The sequence below is a fragment of the Hypanus sabinus genome, chromosome 12, assembly GCF_030144855.1.
Source record: "Hypanus sabinus isolate sHypSab1 chromosome 12, sHypSab1.hap1, whole genome shotgun sequence".
NCBI classification, from domain to species: domain Eukaryota; kingdom Metazoa; phylum Chordata; class Chondrichthyes; order Myliobatiformes; family Dasyatidae; genus Hypanus; species Hypanus sabinus.
The window spans coordinates 9,856,352-9,880,883 of NC_082717.1; the positions used below are offsets into that span (position 1 = coordinate 9,856,352).

General features: G+C 41.7%; 1 protein-coding gene across 1 annotated transcript in view; it reads right to left on the bottom strand.

Annotated features, from left to right (window-relative positions):
* pex3 (peroxisomal biogenesis factor 3) overlaps positions 1-24,532 on the bottom strand; it is a 56,725-nt gene that overhangs the window by 20,865 nt on the left and 11,328 nt on the right. Inside the window, exons 4-6 of the mRNA XM_059985529.1 lie at positions 22,370-22,413; positions 17,014-17,138; positions 9,375-9,441 (exon numbers count right to left, since the gene is read on the bottom strand). Coding sequence (XP_059841512.1) covers positions 9,375-9,441; positions 17,014-17,138; positions 22,370-22,413 — 236 coding nt within the window. The remainder of the gene's footprint in view (positions 1-9,374; positions 9,442-17,013; positions 17,139-22,369; positions 22,414-24,532) is intronic.

The window sequence follows — 24,532 nt, forward strand, 5'->3', positions numbered from 1 at the left end:
AGGATCCCACCCACCCTACTCATGGATTGACGTGTATCCCACTCACATCAGGGAGGAGGCTAAGCAGCATACATGCCAGGGGCACCAGACTCAAGAAACAGTTACTTTCCCCAAGCAGTAAGGCCGAACAACACCTTTACCCACTAAATCCACCACTATTTTATTATTTCATATCAGTCACCTTATGGACAGCCTAGCATTAATCTACGCATATAAGCTATCTTATGTATTTGTTTACTGCATTTATTATTGTGTTATCTTATTGTTTTTTTTTGAGCTGCATCGAATCCAGAGGAACAATTATTTCATTCTCCTTTACTGGAAATGACATTGAACAATCTTGGATCTTGAATCAATGTCGCTTTGTCAGTTTTCTCTTTAATATCGAATCTCTTTACAAAGTTCCCATTGAACCACTTCCAGCGCCCTGAAGCAGATGACTGCAACTTAGTTCATCAAAACAGAAATAAAATCCTCCTCCTTCCAAAGGCACTTGTGCAAATCACCTGACGTTTGTATTGCCGACTGTTGCCATGGTGATGCAGGGACAATTCTTCACAACTCCAGTTATCACCTTTCTGCACACTCATCCCAAATTGTAAATTAGAGTCCGCATAGGCCCTTTGGACTACTTAATCCTTGCTCTCTGTTATTCTGCCTGGTCCTATGGCTCCTGAACCATATCCCTCCATACCCCTCCCCGTCCATGTATCTATCAAAACTTCTTTAAACCGTTGAACCAAATTCTGAACAACATACGGTATCAGATTCCCTCATATTTACTTATAACATGGAACACTGTACAGGCCACTTGGCCCACGATGTTGTGCCAACTATTTAACCTACACTAAGATCAATTTAACCCTTCCCTCCCATGTAGCCCTCCATTTTTTTCTTTCATCCACGTGCCTATCCAAAAGTCTCTTACATGTCCCTAAGGTATCTGTATCTATTCCCAACAGCGGGTTCCACACACTTACCACTCTGGAAAAAAAAAACCCATCTCTGAGATTCTTCCCCCCAATCACCATAAAATTATACCCTCTCATATTAACCATTTCTGTCCCAAGGAAGAATGTTTTTCACCCTCCTTTGTTCCAAATAGAAAATTCCAAATCTCCTCAGCACCCTCTTTAAAAACTCCACATCCTTCCTTTAATGAGGTGACTAGAACTAAACACAATATTCCAAGTATGGTCTATCCAGGATTTTATAGAACTGCAACTTTACCTTGTGGCTCTTAAACTCAATCCCTCAACTAATGAAGGCCAACACATCATATGCCTTCTTAATGATCCTGCAACTGACTAACACTGCAACTTTGAGAGAACTATGAACACAAGACCATAAAGAGCAGAATTTGGTCATTTAGATCATCAAGTCTGCTTCACCACTTCTTCATGGCTGATTCAATTTTCCTCTCAGCCCCAATCTCCTGCCTTCTCCCCATATCCCTTCATCCCCAGACCAATCAACAATCTATCAACTTGCTGAGAGTTGTTTAAAGTAAAATGGCAGGGGGATGGGAACCAGTATGATAGAGCTGAGGATAAGTCAGAGGCTTACAAGTAAATGATGGATGTAATATGAATGTAAGGAAGGACAAGCCATTAATCAATGGCACAAATGCAGACAGAGCAAAGAGTTAAATTGTAACACAGGCAAAAATCAAAAGGGCAAAGAATGCAGGATTGAAAGTGCTGAATTTAAGTGCACATAGCATTTGGAATAAGGTGGATGAACTCATGGCACAATTAGAGATTGGTTGATATAAATCTCTGGGCATCACTGAGTCATCGCTGAAAGAAGGCCATAATTGAGAGCTTAACATCAAAGGATATACTTTATATCGAAAGGGCAGCCAGGCAGGAAGGCACAGGCGGTGGTGTGGTTTTATTGCTAACAGACAGAATTACATCTTTAGAAAGAGGTGACCTAGGGTCAGAGAATGTTGAATCTTTGTGGGTGGAGTTAAGAAACAGCAAGGGTAATAAAAACCATTATGGGAATCATAAATAGGCATGAAATAAGGGTAATGTCACAATTGCAATGGGGGACTTCAATATGAAAGGGAATTGGAAAAAAATCAGGTTGGCATAGGCTCGCAAGAGAGGGAATTAGTTGAATGCCTACAAGATGGCTTCTTAAGAGCAGCTTGTGTTTGAGCCTACTCAGGGAAAGGCCATCTTAGATTGGATGTTGTGTAGTAACCCAGATCTTATCAGAAAGCTAAGAGTAAAGAAACTCTTAGAAAGCAGTGATCATAATATGATTGAATTCATATTGCAATTTGAGAAGGAGAAGCATGTATCAGTATCGCAATGGAATAAAGGGAACTACAGATGCATGAGAGAGGAGCTTGTCCAGGTGGATTGCAGGATACTGGCAGGGATGGGCAGAGCAAAGATGGCAGAAGTTTCTGGGAATAGTTTACAAGGCATAGGATAGATATGTCCCACAGAAATAGTTGTTCTCAAATGGCAGGGGGAGGCAACTGTGGCTGACAAGGTAAGTTAAGAACTGCACAAAAGCCAAAGAAAGGGGCATAAAAGGTAGCAAAAGTGAGTGGGAAGTTGGATGAGTGGATCTTAAAAGTTTGACGACAAAAGGCAACTAAAAAAGCTACAAGGGAAAAGATGAAATATGAGGGCAAACTAACCATTAATATAAAACAGGAAACTAAGTTTTTTTCTGTTATATAAAAAGCAAAAGGGGAGGTGAGAATTGATATTGGACCCCTGGAAAATGATGTTAGTGAGGTAGTAATGGGGACAAAGACATGGCAGATGAACTTAATGAGTACTTTGCGTTAGTCTTCACTGTGAAAGACACTAGCAGTGTGCCAGGGGTCTGTGAGTGATATTGCATTTACAAAGGAAAAGGTGCTAGGCAAATTCAAAGGTCTTAAGGTGCAAGATGGCGGCGCCACACAGCGCGCAGTGGCCACTCCAGGAATGACTATCTGTTATCTGTAAGTAGGGGCCATGTACAATCCTGATTTGATGGAGACGGACGTGTGAAGCACGGAGGAACATCTGGTGGAGCTTTTGAAATGCCTGTTTTGCTGCCGCTGTGCGATCGGAAAAATCACAGGGAGGAAGGCCCTGAAACTTCGGCTTTGCCTGTTGCTTGGCCGGGGTCAAAGCGCTTGGCAGAGATGGTGCTCAATGCTGGTTGGAGGCTTGAAGTTTTCGGACAGGCTCAGAGTTGGCTGTGGTCGGAGCTCCTAAAGTGCTGTATCGGCAAGCTGCGGCGCTGGAGGTTCATGGCAGGAAGCTTTTCTTCCTTCTACCGTCTGCGTGAGATGAAAGGCTATCGGGACTTTTGAGACTTTCTTTTAAACCGTGTCATGGACTGCTCTTTATCAGATTATGGTATTGCTTTGCACTGTTGAAACTATGTGTTATAATTATGTGGTCATTGTCAGTTAGTTTTTTATCAATTATGGTTTTGTCTGCACTGTTGAAACTATATGTTAACTATAACTATATGTAATCTATGTGGTTTTGTGTAGGTCTTGTAGCTTTAGGTTTGTCTGATGGGTTTGTAGTTCCTTTCCGGGGAACGTGCTAAGACGGTAGCGCGATATCGATACGCAGCAGCCTCTCCGGACTCTGGACTGGGGATTACCAAACGTTATGTGGTTTTTCTTGTGTGGTCTGTTTTGTGCTTTTTCACGATATCATTCCAGAGAATGTTGTCTCATTTTTTAACTGCATTGTATATCGTGGTTTATAAATGACAATAAACTGAATCTGAATCTGAGTAAGTCAGCTGGACCAGATGGACTACAGCCCCGAGTCCTGAGAGAGGTTGCTGAAGAGATAGTGGATGCACTGGTCATGATCTTTCAAGAATTACTTGACTCTGGCATGGTCCCAGAGGACTGGAAGATTGCAAATGTCACTCCACTCTTTAAGAAGGGAAGGAGACAAAAGAAAGGAAATTACAGGCCAATTAGCCTAACCTCAGTGATTGGGAAAGTGTTGGAGTCTATTATTAAGGATGAGGTTTCAGGTACTTGGAGACTAATGATAAAATAAGTCAAAGTCAGCATGATTTCTGTGAAGGAAAATCTTGCCCGATAAATCTGTTAACGAGTTCTTTGAGGAAGTAGCAAGTAGGGTGGACAAAGGAGAGGCAGTGGATGTCATTTACTTGGATTTTCAGTAGACATTTGCTAAGGTGCCATACATGAGGCTGCTTAACAAGACAAAATCCTATGGTGTTACAGGAAAGATACTGGCGTGAATAGAGGAATGGCTGTCAGGCAGGATGCAGCGAGTGGGAATAAGGGGGGCCTTTTCACATTGTTTGTCAGTGATTTAGATAATGGAATTGATGGCTTTGTGACAAAGTTTGTGGATCATATGAAGATAGATGGAGGGGTAGGTAGTGCTGAGGAAGCAATGCCATTGCACCAGCACTTACACAAATTGGAAGATTGGGCAAAAAAAGTGGCAGATGGAATACAGTGTTCGGGAATGTATGACTATGCATTTTGGTAAAAGGAACAATAGTGCAGACTATTATCTAAATGGAGAGAAGGTTCAAACTTCAGAGGTGCAAAGGGACATGGAAGTCTTCATCCAAGGCTCCCAGAAGGTTAATTTACAGGTTGAGTCTGTGGTAAAGAAGGGAAAATGCAATGTTGGCATTTACTTTAAGAGGACTAGAACATAAAAGCAAAAAGATAATGCTGAGCCTTTATAAGACACTAATCAGGCCACGCTAAGTATTATCAACAGTTTTGGGCTCCATATCTCAAAAAGGATGTGTTGTCATTGGAGAGAGTCCAGAGGAAGCTCACGATGATGATTCCAGGAACATACGAAGAGCTTTTGACATCTATGGGCCGGTAATCACTGGCCTTTAGAAGAAAGGTGGGGGGGGGGGGGCGGGGGTGTGAGAAATTTCACTGAAAACTACTGAATGCTGAAAGGACTAGACAGAGTGCATGTGGAGAAGTTGATTTCTATGGTGGGGGTATCTAGAACATGAGGGCACAGCCTCAAAATTGAGGGGCAACCTTTTATCACAGAGGTAAGTAGGAATTTTTTAAGCCAGAGAGAAGTGAATCTGTGGAATGCTCTGCCACAGACTGTGGTGGAGGTCAAATCCGTAGGTATATTTAAGGTGGAAGCTGATGATTTCCTGATCGATTAACGAATATGGCAAGAAGGCAAGTGAATAGGGTTGAGTGGGATTGGGGATCAGCTCTGATCGAATGGCAGAACTGAATAGCCTAATTCTGCTCCTGTGTCTTATAGTCTAACCTCTGCCTTAAATATACATAAAGACTTGACCTCAACAGCTGCTTCTTGCAAAGAATTCCACAGATTCATCACTGCCTGGTTAAACAAATTCTTCCTCATCTCCATTCTAAAAGGATGCCCTTCTATTCTAAGGCTGTGTCCTCTGGTCTTAGACTCGCCCCATCAGAGGAAACATCCTCTCCACATCCACTCTACCCAGCCCTTCCACCATTCGACAGGTTTCAATGAAGCCACCCCTCACTCTTAATTCCAGTGAATGCTATCAAATGCTCTTCATATAACAAGCTATTCAATCCTGGAATCATTTTTGAGAACCTCCTTTACATCCTCTCCAGTTTAAGCACATCCTTTCTAAGGGGCCAAAATCTGTTCACAGTACTCAAAGTGGTACTTCATTAGTGCTTGATGAAGCCTCAACATTACTTCTTTGTTTTTATATTCTAGTCCTCTTGAAATGAATGCTAACATTGCATTTGCCTTCCTCACCACAGCTTCAAATTGCAAATTAACCTTTAGGGAATCCTGCACAAGGACTCTCAAGTCCGTTTGCACCTCTATATTTTGTATTTTCTCTCCACTTCAAAAACCTTTTCATTTCTTCAACCAATATGCATGATCATACTTCTCAACACTGCATTCCATCTGACATTTCTTTGCCCATTCTCCTAATCTAAGTCCTTCTGTAGCCTTTCCACTTCCTGAAAACTATCTGCACCTCCACCCATCTTCATATAGTTTGCAAACTTTGCAACATAACTATCAATTCCATCACCCAAATCGTCGACATATAATGTAAAAGAATCAGTCACAGCACAAAACCCTGTGGAACACCACTAGTCACTGGAAGCCAACTAGAAAACGCTCCCTTTATTCCCACTCTTTGCCTCCTGCCAATCAGCTACTGCTTTATCCAGGGTACAATCTTTCCTGTAATACCATAGATTCACAGCTTGTTAAGCAGCCTCATGTGCGGCATCTTGTCAAAGGCCTTCTGAAAATCCAAGTACACAACATCAACTGATTCTGTTTTGTCTATCCTTCTTGTTACTTCTTCAAAGAATTCCAACAGATTTGTCCAGAAAGATTTCTCCTTGACTACATCCTATTTTATCATGTACCTTCAAGTTCCCAGAGACCTCATCATTAATAATCAGCTCCAACATCTTACCAACTACTGAAGTCAGATTTACTGACCTATAATTTCCTTTCTACTGCCGCTCTCCCTTCTTGAAGAGCGGAATGATATTTGTAATGTTCCAGTCTTCTGGACCCATTCCAGAATCTAGTGATTTTTGAAAGATCAGTACTAATGCCTCCACGATTTCTCCAGCCACCTCTTTCAGAACCCCGGGGTATACATGATCTGGTCCAGCTGACTTATCTACCCTCAGACCTTTCAGTTTCCCAAGCACCTTCTCTCTAGAATTGATAATTTCATACACTTCATGACCCCCGACACCTGGAGCTTCCAGCATACTGCTAGTATCTTTCACAGTGAAGACTGAAGCAAATTACTTATTCAGTTCATCCACCATTTCATTGTCCCCCATTACTACCCCTCCAGCATCGTTTTCCAGCAGTCTGATATCCACTCTCGCCTCTTTTACACTTCAGGTATCTGAATAAACCTTTTGCATCTTGTTTATTATTGGCTAGCTTGCAGTCATATTCCATATTCACCTTCTTAATGACTTTTTTACATGACTTCTGTTGGATTTTTAAAAGCTTCCGAATCCTCATAATTCAGAATCAGGTTTATTATCACTGCATGTGACGTGAAATTTGTTAACTTAGCAGCAGCAGAACAATGCAAAACATAATACAGAAGGAAAAAAAACAAAATAAAATAGTAATAAATAAATAACAATTACAGTATATGAATATTGAATAGATTACAAATTGTGGAGAAAACAGAAATACTATATATTAAGAAAGTGAGCCAGTGTCCAAGGGTTCAATGTCCATTTAGGAATCGGATGGCAGAGGGGAAGAAGCTGCTCCTGAATCAACAAGTGTGTGCCTTCAGGCGATGGCAACTGCAAAAAAAGGGCATGCCCTGGGTGCTGGAGGTTCTTAATAATGGACGATGCCTTTCTGAGACACTGCTCCTTGAAGATGTCCTGGGTACTTTGTAGGCTAGTACCCAAGATGGAGCAGACTAAATTTACAAGCCTCTGCAGCTTCTTTCAGTCCTGTGCAGTAGCTCCCACATACCAGACAGTGATGCAGCCTGTCAGAATGCTGTCCACAGTACATCTATAGAAGTTTTTGAGTGTATTTCTTGATAAACCAAATCTCTTCAGACTCCTAATGAACTATAGTTGCGGTCTTGCCTTCTTCATAACTGCATCGACATGTTGGGACCAGCTTAGATCCTAAGAGATCTTGACACCCAGGAACATGAAACTGCTCACCCTCTCCACTTCTGATCCCTCTATGATGATTGGTATGTGTTCCTTCATCTTACCCTTCCAGAAGTCCACAATCAGCTCTTTCATCTTACTGACGCTGAGTGCCAGATTGTTGCTTTGACACCACTCCACTAGTTGGCATATTTCACTCCTGTACGCTCTCTCGTCACCACTTGAGATTCTACCAACAATGGTTGTATCGTCAGCAAATTCGTAGATGGTATTTGAACTGTGCCAATCCTCACATGGGTGTTTGTGCTGGTCTAAAGCCATGAGAAGAGCCACTGAGATTGCATCTGCCATTGACCTATTGTGGCGATAGGCAAATTGCAATGGGTCCAGCTTCTTGCTGAGGCAGGAGTTCAGTCTAGTCATGACCAACTTCTCAAAGCATTTCATCACTGTAGATGTGAGTGCTACTGGGTGATAATCATTAAGGCAGCTCGCATTATTGTTCTTAGGCACTGGTATAATTGTTGCCTTTTTGAAGCAAGTGGGAACTTACATCTATAGCAGTGAGAGGTTGAAAATGTCCTTGAATACTCCTGCCAGTTGTTTGGTACAGGTTTTCAGAGCCTTACCAGGTACTCCATCGGAACCCTCTGCCTTGCAAGGGTTCTCTCTCTTTAAAGACAGTCTAACATTGGCCTCTGAGACAGAGATCACAGGGTCATCAGGTGCAGCAGGGATCTTCACAGCTGTAGTTGTATTCTCCCTTTCAAAGCGTGCGTAGAAGGTGTTGAGTTCATCTGGTAGTGAAGCATCGCTGCCAATTATGCTATTGGGTTTCACTTTGTAAGAAGTAATGTCTTGCAAACCCTACCAGAGTTGTCGTGCATCCGATGTTGTCTCTGAGCTCGTTCGAAATTGTTGCTTTGCACTTGAAATAGCCCTTTGCAAATCATACCTGGTTTACTGGTACACCCTGGGTCATCAGATTAGAATGCCACAGATCTAGCCTTCAGCAGGCAATGCATCTCCTGGTTCATCCATAGCTTTTGGTTTGGGAATGTATAGGCACACATCCATCCACATAGGTCTTAATGAAGTCGGTAACAACTGCAGCATACTCATACAGGTTTGAAGATAAATCCCTGAATACAAGGGATTCATCTAATTCACACTAATTTTTGCTCTATTATTTGCCCCCTCTTTGGCTTTTATGTCAGCTTTGACTTCTGTTGTTAGCCATGGTTTTGTCATTTTTCCTTAGAATACTTCTGCCTCTTTGGCATGTATACATCCCGTGCCTTTTGAACTGCTTCCAGAAATTCCAGCCACTGCTGCTCTACTGTCATCCCTGCCAGTGTTCTTTTCCAATCAATTCTGGCCACTTCCTCTCTCATGCCTCTGTAATTCCATTTACTCCACTGTAATACTGATACATTTGACTTTAGTTTCTCCTTCTCAAAATTTAGGGTTAATTCGATCATATTGTGATCACTTACCCCATGGGTTCTTATACATTAAGCTCTCTGATCAATTCTGACAATCCTCTGTTCCTCCACACTGCTAAGAATCTTGCCATTAACTCTATATTTTGCCTTCAAATTTGACCTTACAAAGTGAAACAATTCATATTTTTCTGGGGATGAACTCCATCTGCCACTTCTGATGTATACTTTGATTTTTAAATTTACTTTGAACTTTGATTTTGAAGCTGGTACCTGACAAGAATAATGCTTACCGTCACCAAGAAGGTGCTGTATACTGGACAGGTACTGCTGCTGAACCTCAGGAGGGGCTAACGGCGTCTGCAACACAGAAGTGAAACAGTAACAGTAATGGAGGGTTTAAATGAACAGCAACAAACCGGGGTGGCTGCCATATTAACATTAATACAAACAGTCATGAAATCTCTCTTGGTATTCCTTCTTGCTTTATGTACAATGCAAGGTACTGGACATTCAGCATGACATCAAAGACTCTGACCCACTTCTACAGATGGTGCTGGGGAAAGCATTCTGACTTGGTGTATCACAGCCTGGTATGGGAACTCCAGTGCACAAGAACGCACAAGGCTTCAGAGAATGGGGTCTCAACCGGTCCATCATGGGTACAATTCTCCTTCAATCAAGGACATCTACAAGAGGCAATATCTTAGGAAGGATGAGGCATTGGTCAAACTGCACCTGGAGCATTGTATGCCTCATCTAAGGAAGGATGTGCTGGCATTTGAGGAAGCCCAGAGGAGGTTCATGAAAGGGTTACTGTATGAAGAGCATTTGATAGCTTTGGGTCTGTACTCACTGAGTTTAGAAGAATGAGGAGGAGAAACTCTTTGAAATCTGTGAAATATTGAAAGGCCTAGATAGAGTGGATGTGTAGAGGATGTTTCCATAGTGGGGGACTCTAAGACCAGGGAACACAGCCTCAGAATACAAGGATGTCCTGTTAGAACAGAGTTGAGGAAGAATTCCTTTAGCTAGAGGGTGGTGAATCTGTGGAATTTATTGCCACAGATGGCTGCAGAGGCCTAGTCATTGGGAACAGTGAAAGTTGAGTTTGACAGGTTCTTGATTAGGCTTAAGTGGGGGAAAGCAGTCATAATGAAATGGCAGAGCAGACTGAATGGGCCAAATGGCCTAATTTTGCTCCTACATCTTATGATGAAAAACTAGACTGGGGTTTGCCTGTGTCGATTGTGACTGAGGAGCTAACATTTTCTGGCCTCCAAAATCGGAAGGCTGTGGGTTCTGGATACACACCAGACACTTGACAGCAAGGAGAAAAGTTGGTGTCCTGGTAGGTTTCTGAGGGACAACCATACTAGCACAGTTACCATCCATCAGAAGTGATGCTAAACTGAGGGATCCTTCCACTCTGTCATGTGGATACCACAGAAGTATTTCAAAACTCAGTACGGGGCCCCATCCAGGGCCCGGGTCAGTACTTGTCACTAAATCATTTACAATGTTAAAAAAAAATCTGGCTACTATCACCTTGTGAGAGCTTGCTCAGAGTGAAACAGGTCCCTTGGCTCATCAAGTCCACGTTGATCATAAACCAAGCATTTGCACTAATCCTACACACTTCCATTTCATTCCTCCATGTCCCCATCAAATCTCCTGATGTCAGGAATCTCTCACCTATAAATTAGTGGCAATCAGAATCAGACAGGTCATCATTGATGTATGATGCAACATGTATTGTTTCACAGCAGTACAGTGCAAAGGCAAAAAAGATCTATACATTTCAAAAATAAATAAATAAACTGCGAAAAGAGAGCAAAACAGTGAGGTAGTGTTCTGAAATCTGATGGCAGAGGGGAAGAAGCTGTTCCTAATTCGTTGAGTTTGCGACCTCGGCTCCTGTACCTCCTCTCTGATGGTAGTAACAGAAGGGCACGTCCTGGATGGTAAAGGGCCTCAATGATGGACATGGCCTTCTTGAGACACTGTTTTCTGAAGATGTCTCTGATAGTTGTGAAGGTTGTGCCCGTGGTGGAGCTGGAGGAAAACGGAGCACCAGGAGGAAACATGCACAGTCACAGACTGAACTGTACACAGATAGCACCTGAGCTCAGCATTGAGCCTGGGTCTCTGGCACTGTAAGGTAGTCATCTACCCGAAAGAGCTCCGTGATAATTTTGTTATATTAAACAAGGAATTTTTTTTCAAACTAAATTGTTTAATTATCATTTAACTATAAAGCCAAATGAGACAGCATTCCTCTGGGGCCAAGGTGAAAACATATACAGCCCATTCAAAATAGCGAGGGGAAAAAGAACAGTCAGGTTAGAAAAAACATATATAGCCCTGAATAACATGTCCCACAAATTGATGGTACGGTCCCCAGCAATCCAGCCTGTCATTCCACTGATTGAACACTGGAGGGCAGCACTGACAGGAGAGGCCAGCTCCCAACTGAGCACGGATGCCACGCTACCCCACCTCCAGTGTCTCCTCACCCAGACTGCAGCAGCAAGCAAGCCCATAGCTTGAGATCCAGTCCACGCTACAACCAAGGCTACGTGGCTCACAAGCTGCCTGTCTCTCCACCAAACAAGGGAAATAGGCCTGTGGCATCTTACATTATCAATGTCCAACAGGGTCTTGCAATCGCAAGTGTAATGTCCAAGACAATCACTCATGGTTAAACCACACCCTGCTTTTACATACTAACTCATTTGTTTTTGACTAGCAGGGAGCCCCACAGTCTGCACCCTGGTCGGCTCCTCCTTCTCCAACCTTCTGGCTGGCTACATCAATCAATGAGCAGCTCACTGATGCATTACCTGCTGTACTTGAAGTTCTTGGAGTCCAGTATAGTCTTACAATCATCAAAAACATTTAACAAAGAAAAGAACACCATTGATTGGCTCCTCCAGGAGGTTGCTGCATCCGAGCGTGTCATCATCTTACCGGAAGTTCAATGCGAGTCTGACTTCTCTCTCTCTTATTCATGGGATATTACAAGATATCCTAGTATGGCTTGCTCAACAAGTAAGGTCTGGACTGTTTGATCTCTGTATGCAGCAGTTTGAATCCCTCCCTATTCAAATGCTGGATTATTACTATAGTCACATGTATTGAGATGCAGTCAAAGGCTTGTCTCACATACTGTTCCTACAGATCAGATCAGTACACAGTGCACTGAGGTAAGACAAGGTAAAATACCAACAATGCAGAATAAAGTGTAAGAGCTACAGGGAAAGTGTCGTGCAGGTGAACAATAAAGTGCAAAAAACCTACCCATCGTTCAAGAGGTGCATTCAAAAATCCGTTAACAGTGGGAAAAGCTGTCCTTGGGCCTGGTGGTACACGCTTTCCACACGATGGCGGAAGGGAGAAAGAATGTCCGGCAAGGATGGGGTCTCTGATTATGCCAGCCGCTTTACCGAAGCAATGAGAAGTGTAGACAGAATCTTTAGAGGAGAGGCTAATGCAATGTGCTTATCAACAAGCCTCTGCAGTTTCTTGCTGTCACTTGCAGAGCAGTTGCCATACCAAGCTGATATATGTTCAGACAGAATGACACTTAGCAGGGTTACCGACAGACAGCTGCAACTGAGAGAGCAACATGATTTTTTTTTTTCAAATTTATCTTTGTAAGGCATAGTCCACAGCATCAAGAATATCTTCAAAAAGTAATGCCTCAAGAAGGCGGCAACCATCATTAAAGAGTGCCATCACCTAGAACATGCCCTCTTCTCATAGCAGCCATCAAAGAGGTGATACAGGAGCTTGAAGACAGACACTTAACATTTCAGGGTCAGCTTCTTCCCCTCTGCCACCAGATTTCTGTACAATCAACCCATGAAATTACTTCACTTTGTTTGCACTCTTTTTGCACCGTTTAATTTTTATATACAATTCTTACTTTAATTCATAGATGTTTCAAAATTATTTTGCATTGCAATGTATTACTGCCACAAAACAACAAATTTCGCAACATATGTCAGTGATAATACACACGATTCTAATACATGCCGTGTGGCAATGATCCCCTGGCTTCCAGTGCCACCTTCTGGCAACATTAATGTACTGCAGAGGTTATTTTGTCATCCTCTGAATACCTTTCAATGAACTACCAGAGGTTTTCAGGGTAACAGGTCTTTCAAAACCCCAGTCTTGATACCGCAAACAGAAATTCATCACAGAGTCACTTCTTTCTTCACAGGTTTTCAGTGCATTATACATCAAGTTAAACTCAGGTGAAACGCTGTATCTCAAGTACAATCAATCAGCAGCAAAGGGCCCTAATCATCTGGGACATGCCTACTTCTCATTGCTACCATCAGTAGGAGATAAAAGAGCCTAAAGACCCATAATCAATGATTTAGAAGCAGGTTCTTTCCTTCTGCTACCAAATTTCTGAACAGTTATTCCTGAACCTTGTGTGAAACCTACTGAAGAGTCTTGGCCCGAAGCGTACTTTTTTTTCCATCTATGCTGCCTGGCCTGCCGAGTTCCTCCAGCATTTTGTGTGTGCTGCTACCTTGTGATTACTAATTTTTGCACCTTTTATTTCTGTAATTTATCATAGGAATTTTTGTGTCTTGCATTGTACTGTTGCCGCAAAGAACCACAAATCTCACGACATACATGTCAGTGATAATACAACTGATTCTGAGTCCACCACTGAGACACAAGAGACAGCAGAGGCTAGAACTGGGAGTTCAAAAAAAATGCTAAAGAAACCCAGAGCATCAGGCAGCACCTACAGAGGGAAAAGTCCGAAGCACTGACTGATCACTTTCCTCCATAGATGCTGCCTCACTTGTTGAGTTCCTTCAGCATCATAGTTTTGACTCTGATATCTATCATCACTAAGAAAACAAAATAGTGGAAATGCACATCAGGCCCACCATCATCACTGCAATGAACTCAGACCTTCCGATTCACATTCTACAAATGATCTTGATCTATGATGTTTAAAGGAATCTCTCCTGCTTGTTTTTCAATGCCTGATCTTTTTCCTCTGGGAATCACTGTCGTTATGCTGACGCTTTGAATTATACAGCACCACAGCACAGAAACAGGCCCTTCAGCCCATCTACTCCATGCTACACTATTATTTGATGAACTCAGCAAAATAATAGTTTGGCAAGGAGTGTTATTATTCTGCCTAGTTCATCAAATAATAGCTTAGCACAGACTTTAAAACCCTTCCTGTGGGGATCTCTGTGGGTAGTAATAATGACCTCTTGAATTTCTATTATTTTAATTACCTGATAACCACCAGGTGCAACGGTCCAGACTCCTTCAATTCCCTCCCTAAAGCTCCCCTCTGCCCTCTGACTTCACAATCCTCTAACAAAGCCTCTGGCCATCAACTTCGCTAATATTTCCTTCAGTATACAGGTTCCAAATGGATGACTGTTAAGTGGCTGTAATCATTTATTTTTATGCTAATTGCTTATGAAAGTGATTCTAGGAATGAAAGGGTTATGCATGAGGAGCGTTTGATGGCGCTGGGCTTTTACTCAGTGGAGTGCAGCAAAGAATTGGAGGGGGAAATCTCATTGAAACCTATTGAATATTTCCAAGGATTAGATGAAGTAGGTGTGGAGAGGATGCTTCCTATTGTGGAAGAGACTAGGACTAGAGGGTACAGCCTCAGAATATTCACTTAGAACAGAGATGAGGAGGAATTTCTTTAGTCAGAGGGTGGGGAATCTGTGAAATTCATTGTCATGGACAACTGTGGAGGCCAAGTCACTGGGTATACTTAAAGCAGAAGTTGATCAGTTCTTGATTACTAAGGACATTAAAGGTTATGGTGAGAAGGGTGGAAAATGGGGATAAGAGGGAAAATAAATCAGCCATGATAGAAAAGCAAATGCCCAATTCTGCTCTGATGCCTCATGGTCTAAGGTGGATGTTGAGGGGTCGCAAGCAGGTCTTGATGACATAAGAGAGTGAACAAGCAGTGCCGATGGGTTCTTGTTTAGTAAGGGCGTTAAGTGGGCGAAGGCAGGAGAATAGGGGTGAGAGGAAAAATAATTCAGCCATGACTGAATTCTTCCCCTTTTCCATCTGATTTTTAAATGAACATTGAGCCAATGAACACTCACCTTTTTTGCACTACTTAATTTAACTATTTAATACACAGTTGCAAGAAAGTTTGTGAACCCTTGGAAATCACCTGGTTTTCTGCATTAATTACTCATAAAATGTGGTCTGATCTTCATCTAAGTCACACTAATAGACAAATACAATCTGCCTAAACTAACAACGCACAAACAATTGTACTTCTTCTCGTCAATACCAAGTACACCATTTAGCCAATCACAGTCTAGGTTCAAAAAAAGCACGTGAACCTCTGGGGCAATGCCTTCTACAAAGGCTATTTGGAGTCAGGTGTTCCAATCAATGAGATGAGATTGGAGGTGTGGGTTGTAGAGGTGCCCTGCCTTATAAAAAAGGCACACAAAGTCAGGCTACTGACAGAGGCTACTCTTCTCAAGTAAGATCTATTTATGTGCACCACGCCTCAATCAAAGCAACTTTCAGATGACCTTAGAAGAAGAATTGTAGTGATGCATGAAATCGGAAAAGGCTATAAAATTATTTCTAAAGACCCGGGTGTTCATCAGTCCACCGTAAATTATCTACAAATGCAGGAAATTCAGTACTATTGCTACTCTCTCTAGGAATGGACATCCTGCAAAGATCACACCAACAGCACAACATGCAATGCTGAAGGAGATGAAAAAGAACTCAAGGGTAACAGCAAAATACCTGCAGAAATCTCTAGAACTTGCTAAAGTTTCTGTTCATGTGTCCATTATAAGAAAAATACTGAACAAGTAGGGTGTTCATGGAAGGACATCACGGAGAAAACTACTGCTCTTCAACATGGCTGCATGCCTCAAGCTTTCAAAAGAACCCTGGATGTTCCACAATGCTTCTGGGATGATGTTTTGTGGACAGATGAGACAAAAGTAGAACTTTCTGGCAGAAATACACGCTGCTATGTTTAGAGGGAAAAGGATATTGTACACCAATACCAAAACATCATCCCAACTGTGAAGCATGGTTTGGGACTGCTTTGCTGCTCCTTGGGCCAGACAGCTTGCAATTGTTGAGGGAACAATGAAATCAAATTTGTATCAGGATATTTTACAGGAGAATATCAATGTAGCGGTCTGTCACTTGAAACTTAATAGAAGTTTGATGCTGTAACAACGATCCAAAACATAACAGCAAATCAACAACAGAATGGTTTAAAAAAAAGAAAATTTGTGTTTTGGAATGGCCAAATCAGAGTTCAGACCTTAACCCAATTAAGATGTTGTGGCATGACCTGAAGAGAGCTGATCATGCAAGGTATCCCAGAAATACTGATGAACTGAAATAGTCTTGTACGGAGGAATGATCTAAAACTCCTCCTCACCATTGTGCAAGCCTGATCAGCAGCTACAGGAAACATTTGGTGGAGCTAATTGCTGTTAAGAGATTTCACCAGTTATTAAATACAAGGGTTCACATACTTTATCCAGCCTGGACTGTGAGTGATTAAACAATGTGTTCAATAAAGATATAAAAAGTACAATTGTTTGTGTATTATTAGTTTAGGCAGATCGTATGTGACTGTTATTGTGACTTAGGTGAAGATCAGACCACTTTTTATGAGTAATTAATCCAGGTAATTGCATTTGTATGTAATATACACAGATTAAACTTGTTCTGATTCAGAATGCCAGAACAGACTTGATGGGCTGAATGGCCTGTCTTATGGTCTTAAATACAAGTTGCAGATAGTCTTTTGGAATGTGCTGTGTAATTTCAGCAATTTCTGTAGATTTTTTTGGTCATCATTTTCCAACTGTTTGCTTTTTCTAAAAGAAATGTTTCAGAAGGTTCTCAGAACCAGCTTACCATGCCGTTCTTACCAACCGTTGCGTTGTCCAGGTAGATGTATCCTCCAATTATATTTAGCTGGACCCTTAAGAGGACAACCAGCATGCAAGTACTATACACGGCTACGATGGTCCGGCTGAAACCTTGGGGAAAGAGATGGTGGGTGAATGAACTAAGAAAGGGAAAGAAAGATAAAGATTAGCTTTATTTGTCACACGTACATCAAAACAAATGGTGAAGTGCGTTGATTGTGTCCACACATGTTGCCATACTTCTGGCAGCAACAAAAAGTGCCCACAACCTACTAACCCATATGCCTTTGGAACTGGAGAGCCCGGAGGAAACCAAGGACAACATACAACTCTGATCTTGATCGCTGGTCCTGTGAAGCATTGCACTACCATTTGGTACTGCAAGATTTGAATATCTGAGCTTAAAATGGGAAACAATATGACCACGAGCTGTCAGAATTGGAGCTCAACAACTACTATACCCCAGCGTATTGGTATCTGAGGACAGCAGTAAACAAGGCTTTGAGCCTGCGTATGTGATAATGTAATATTTTGATTGCTGGCTCTATGTGCACAGGCACCCCGTTGTGGTTCGTGCAGCACTTTACAGCAGCAGCAATCAGGGTTCAATTCCTGCCGCTGTTCGTAAGGAATTCGTACGTTTACACTGTGATCACATGGGCATCATCTGCATGCTCCAATTTTCTGCCACATTCCAAAGGCATATAGTTAGTAAGTTGTAGACATGCCACGTTGGTGCTGGAAATCCAGCAATACTTGCAGGCTGCCTCCAGAACATGCTCAATCTCTGTTGGCTGTTGATGCAAATGACAGGTTTCACTATATTTTGATATACATGAGACAAATAAAGCTAATTTTTAATCTTTAAAAAGTACCTATAAATTCCTAAATCATTCTTTAAATTCTTGTAATGCAAGCGTTTTTGTCAAAGATGACATTTATTGCCAATACCCTAATTGAAGTGAATACCAGCGAGAAAGCAAATAATGGGCAACATTGCGGGTCTGGAGTTGCAAACAGTTCGAACTAAACAAAATCATCAAGTTCAACTTTTGTCATTCAACTATACACACGTCTACCACCAAATGAAACATTTCTCCAGACCAAATTGCAAAACTCAACATATAACTCACACCCAGAACCCATAAAGTATTATTACCACTAGAAAATTAACAAGTACTGAGATGCATGTATGACACAAATTAATCGTAAACAGTATTATGCGATGGGATGAGCGGCCTAATTCTGCTCCTATGTCTTATGGTCTTAGACTGCAGAATGTCCAGACAAAGAAGGCTTCTAAAGAGCATAGCTTTTCTTGGCACAGCAGGCGGCAGGAACCATTTTGCTTTACTGAGACAAGATAAGGATGTTATCGAAGGATGCAAGGATGATATTCACTATATGTAGTTTGATAATAAATTTACTTAGAAGGGGCACACACACCAACTAAGAGACGAATATTTTACTAACTTCTTACTTCCTTAGAAGTTTGTGAAGATTCAGTTTGTTATCTGGAACTTCAACAAACATCTATAGATGCACAGTGGAGTCTACTGACTGCTGCATCATGGCCTAGTATGGAAACAGCAATGAATGGAAAAACCTACTAAAGGTAGTGGATACAGCCCATTCATCACGGGTAAAGTGCTCCCCACTATTGAGCACATCTGCAAGGAGTACTGCCAGAAGGAAAGTACTATCTTCAAAAAGGACTCCCACTATCCAGGCCATGCTCTCTTCTTGCCGTTCCCATTGGGTAAGAAATACAGGAGCTTCAGGATTCACACTACACAATTCAGGAACAGTTCTTAACCCTCAACCATCAGGTACCTGAACCACAGGTGTTAACTTCACTTACTCCAATACTGAACCTATCCCACAATCTCTCTCTTAAGGACTCTACAACCTGTGCTCTCGATATTTTATTGATTATTTTTTTTTATATTTGGGAAGTTTGTTGTCCTTTGCACATTGATTTTGTCAACTGTCGTGTGTGGTTTTTCACTGATTCTATTGTGTTTCTTGGTATCCATTGTGAATACCTGCAAGAAAATGAATAGCAGGGTAGTATATGGTGACATACATGTACTTTAATAATAAATTTACTTTAAACTTTAAATAAACTTTAAAGGTTGTTAGCTTGACTTTAATCTCTGTATCGTAAATAGTGATTGTTTTTGCAACTGAATTTAAACATATACAAGGCCAACAATTAGTCAATATCCATAACTGCTAGTCAATTCTGTATTAAGAAAATGACATTTCTCTGTTCAGACTTCAGATCTCAATAAATTACCAAACAAACAGACAGCGTGGGTGACAGGGGTCATGATGTTCTCCATACGCACAAATAATTAAAGTGTGACCAAGGAAGGAGTGTGAGTTTTCAGAGTCTAATTAATTAGCAGCGACATAAGGTTTTTAACTAGATGGAAGCAGAATGGCCCCTGACCGATGAGCTGAGAACCAAGGTTTACTACTTCAAAATCTGGGAACAATTACTCCGGATTAAGACAAGGAGAAATTCCTTCACCCAGTATAATAATAATAATAACAACAACAACTCTATTTATCACAAGTGGGAAATTCTTTCATTACAGCAGCAACATTTAAAACACACATTGCAGTGTGCATAATAATAAAATACAGGATAACAATATACACAATAATTTATTAATGTGCAATAATAATGTACAAAATAATAAAACAGAGACTATTGTACTACGATGTGTGTTCTCCTGTCGCACAGAGATGGAAAGTTGTATATGCTTATTGCACTTGGTAGGAAAGATTTCCTATAATGATTAAATTTTCAGAGATTCTGCACCCCACAGGGCCATGGAAATTAAATTCATTCAACACAAAGACTGTTAGATAGGTGAACATTAAGATAAACAAGGTGCGCAGGGATAGGACAAGAATAGGGTGCTGAGGTAGACAATCAGGAGGTGTTGATGAAAGTAAAGCAAGCTCCCAAGGGCTGGAAAGCCTACTCTTCTCCTGTTCCCATGTACCCTTTTCTAATATACTATGATGGGATTTGAACTCCCTATCATTAATCCAGGCCTCGGGGTACAAGTACTACCCCACTTGACCAGGATTATCCCTCAGTTCAAAGCAAACTTATTATCAAGGTATGTGTAACCTTATATAGCAAAATGCAAAAGCCTCAGGCACATATATATTAGTTAAGGTGCTTAAGACTTTTGCACAGTACTGCAGTAATTTTATGCATTGCACTGTACTGTTGCCGCAAAAAAAAAATTTCAAGACACGTGAGTGATGATAAGCCTGATTCTGATATGGGTCTCTATTGTTCAAATGACCTTGCCTGGTGTTCCAGGGCTGGGGTGTCTCCACACACATCATCATCTGCCTCTGGCACTCCTTCTTTGCCATATGTCGAGCTGCTTTGCCCTCCCTATTCCCAACATCCTTTGCTCCTGCCAGATCCACAAACTCTCTCTTTGTTCCATGCTGACAAATATAGTACTGTGCAAAAATCTCAGGCACCCTAGCTTTATATTTGAACAGTACAGTCTGCCCTCCTTATTCGCGGGGGATTGGTTCCGGGACCCCTCGCGGATACCAAAATTTGCAGATGCTCAAGTGCCTTATTCAACCTGTCTCAATACAGTGGACCTTAGGACCCAGTGGAACCCCAGACCTTATTTAACCTGTCTCCTTGCAGTGGGCGTTAGGATCCGGCAGCGGAGCTCTGAATCCGCAGTGTTTCTGTTCACGAAAATAATCACGATCGCGATTGAAAATAAAGTGGAAATAATAAAGCAATCAGAAAGAAGTGAAACGCCATTGGTCATTGCAAAAGCGTTAGGCTAGGTCGGTCAACGATCGGAACAATTTTAAAGGATAAAGTGAGAAAGGTTCTGCCCCGATGTAAGCTACAATTATTACTAAGCAACGTAGTGGTTTAATTATTAGGTTTTGGGGTTTTGAGTTTTTGATCCTCCATATCAACCCGGCACGGTGGAGAGCGCACTAGAGAGCGATCTGTCCCAAGAACTTCCGTTCCCGAGCCCGGCGCTGAAACATACGTTCTTAAGTGTTTTATATGCATAGAAAGGTAAAATATATACTATATACTAAGACAAATGTTTGACTAACTGACGCTAAATAATACTGGATGTACTTGTTCCGACTTACTTAGTAAGAGAACTTCTGATTTTTTTCGATTCTGATGCACGATAACCCACGCACATCCTCCCGTATACTTTAAATCATCTCTAGATTACTTATAATATCTAATACAATGTAAGTGCTAAGTAAAATGGTTGTTATACTGCATTGTTTAGGGAATAATGACAAGAAAAAAAAGTCTGCACATGCTCGAGCAACATGCTGGAAGAGCACTACCGGGTTTTCGCGATTTGCGGTTGGTTGAATTCGCGCATGTGGAATCCATGGATAAGGAGGGCCGACTGTACTACCTTGATACTCAGTTTCTCACAGAAATTTACAGGACAATACAGAAATTCAATAGAATTATGAAAAACTATAAATAACAAACATCAACAAATATCCAATTTGCAAAAGAAAACAAATGATGCAAATAATATTTTTTTTTAAAGCAAATAAATAATACTGAGTTGTGGAGTCCTTGACAGTGAGTCTGTAGATTGTGGAATTCATCCAGTGTTGAGGTGAGTGAAGTTGTCCACGCTGGTTCAGGAGCCTGATGGCTGAAGGGTCATAACATAGAAACATAGAAAACCTACAGCACAATACAGGCCTTTTGGCCCACATTTGTGCCCATCATGTCCCTACCTTAGAAATTACTAGGCTTACTTATAGCCCTCTATTTTACTAAGCTCCATGTACCTATCCAAAAGTCTCTTAAAAGACCCTATCGTATCCACCTCCACCATTGCTGCTGGCAGCCCATTCCACGCACTCACCCCTGACATCCCCTCTGTACCTATGTGGCAAACATTTCAGCCCTGGGAAAAAGCCTCTGACTATCCACATGATCAATGCCTCTCATCATCTTATAACAGTTCCTAAACTTGATGGTGTAGGGCCCAAGTCTCCTGCATCTCCTTCCCAATGGCAGCAACAAGAAGAGCATGGCCTGGATAACGGGGATCCTTGATGATGGATGCTGCTTTCTTGTAGCAGCACTCCTTGTACATGTAGTCAGGATTACATTACATCTGTACTGCAGTGAATACAGTTTAAAAGAGGAAATTCCCCTTAAATTATTGTCTGTGCATTCAAATATACTGACCAAAGATTACTAATGGTGGCATTCCTATCCAATTCTACATCTATAAAACCACCACCGTCACCTTAAAATATTACAGAATAGAAAGCAAGCTTACTTATTATTCTGAGATCCTCCCAAATCTCCAACTTGTTAGCAGGTCTGGAAAAGAGCCAAAAGAAGAAAAAATTATAAATTGGGCACCACAGTAACATAGCAGTTAGCACAACGCTATTACAGCTTGGGGCATCAAAGGTTGGATTTCAATCCCAATATCCTCTGTAAGGAGTCTCTGTATGTCCTCTCCCTGTAGAATGCATGGGTTTTCTCTGGGTGCTCCAGTTTCCTCCCACAGTCCAAAGACGCACCGGTTAGTAGGTCAATTAGTCATTGCAAATTGTCCCGTGATTAGACTAGGGTTAAAACAGCTTGTTAGGGGTTGCTGGATGGTGTGACTTGAAGGGCCTACCTACTCCACGCTGCATCTCTAAAACCATGAAACTCCTAAAATGATGACTGAGGCCTTAGAACATACAACAGTACAGCATAGAAACAGGCCCTTCGGCTCACAAATTGATGACCTTCTCATCATGAAGATGAGATGAAGATGTTCCCTGAAGGCAAGGGTTCATAACCTTTTTTATGTCATGGACCAATACCATTAAGCAAAGGGTTTGTGGACCCCAGGTTGGGAACTCCTGTTCTAAGAAGTTGTCTATTGGTGGGCTCTCTGGTGGCTGTTGAGGCCAATCCAAGATCCATATATTCTGATACCGTGTGGACAAGAGTAAGTGGTGACAGTGGTGAGTGGTTGGGTCTTTTGGTTGTTCAGTCTCTCCTTTCACAGCTGCCACTTGTTTTTTGCAGAGGTCACTCTCAGGTAGTGTAGCTCCCGCTCAGATTTCCTCCAGGCGCATCCACTGAGGGCAATGTCTTCCCGGTTTTTACAAGTCATGTTGAATTTCTTCAGGCTGATTTTAATGTTATCTTTGGAAAGTTTCCTTTGCTCACCAGGCCTCACTGAACTTTCTTCAACTGGGATTGAAGGATTTGTTTAGAGAGATGCGAGTTAGGCATCTGGATGACATAACCTATCCGTCATCGTTGCCGTTGCTTTATCATGGTGGACATGCTGTTCACGTGTGTCTCCTCCAGTACGTGTCAGTGTGCGTCTCCTTCCAGCTAATCCTCAAAATCTTTCATAAGATTCTTTGGTGGTATTGTTCCTGGGCTTTCAGCTGTCTACTGTAGCTGTCCATGATTCAGCTCCATACTGTAATGTATGGAGGTGAGCTTCAAAGACTCTTTCCTTAATCTTGCATTGGCTAGACCCGTCGTAAATTAGGGGAACCTCTTTATCGAGCACCTTCGGTCCACCCGCCAAAAGCGGAACCTGATGGCCAAACATTTTAATTCCAATTCCCATTCCAAAATGTCACTCCTGTGCCAAGATAAGGCCTCCCTCAGGATACAGAAGCAACACCTTACATTCTGTCCAGGTAGCCTCCAACCCGATAGCATAAATATTAATTTCCCCTTTGGGGAAAAAAAAATTCCCCCCACCCCTTCTTTGATTCCCCCTCTGAACTCTTATCTCCTCTCAACTGCCTATCACTTCCTCATGGGTCCGCTCCCCCTTCCCTTTCTCCCATGGTTCACTCTCCTCTCCTATCAGATTTCCTCTTCTCCAGCCCTTTACCTTTCCCACCCACCTGGCATCATCCATCATCTTTTAACTATCCTTCTTCCCTTCCCCACCTCTTTATTCTGGCACTTTCCCTCTTCTCTCTCAGTCCTGATGAAGGGGCTCAGTCTTAAAAGTTGACTGTACATTCATGTCCATAGATGCTGCCTGACCCGATGAGTTCCTTCAGCATTTTGTGTGTGTTGGACAACTAGCACTGCTCAGGGGGTGGTTGATCTTGAGTCATTGGCTGTTTTTGAGGAGAGAATGTAGGGAAAGTGTCAACATTTTGAAGGGTGACCAGAGATCCATGCTTTGTTTCCACGTATATGATAGAGGGATAAATATTTGTCAGCATAGGTAATATTCCGCAAAGGCACCCTTCTTGTGGGTTTATTCTAGAAGCTGGGCTAACATGTTTTCATGATTTGTTTTTGGATGATAGTGTTATGTCCTTTGAACAGCTATCTAATAAATATAATTTACCTAAAACCCATTTTTTTTTAGATATTTGTAAGTTAGAAATTTTTTGTATAATGAGTTACAGTCTTTTCCGAAACTATGTCCATTGGACATTGCGGAAAGAATTTTAGCTCT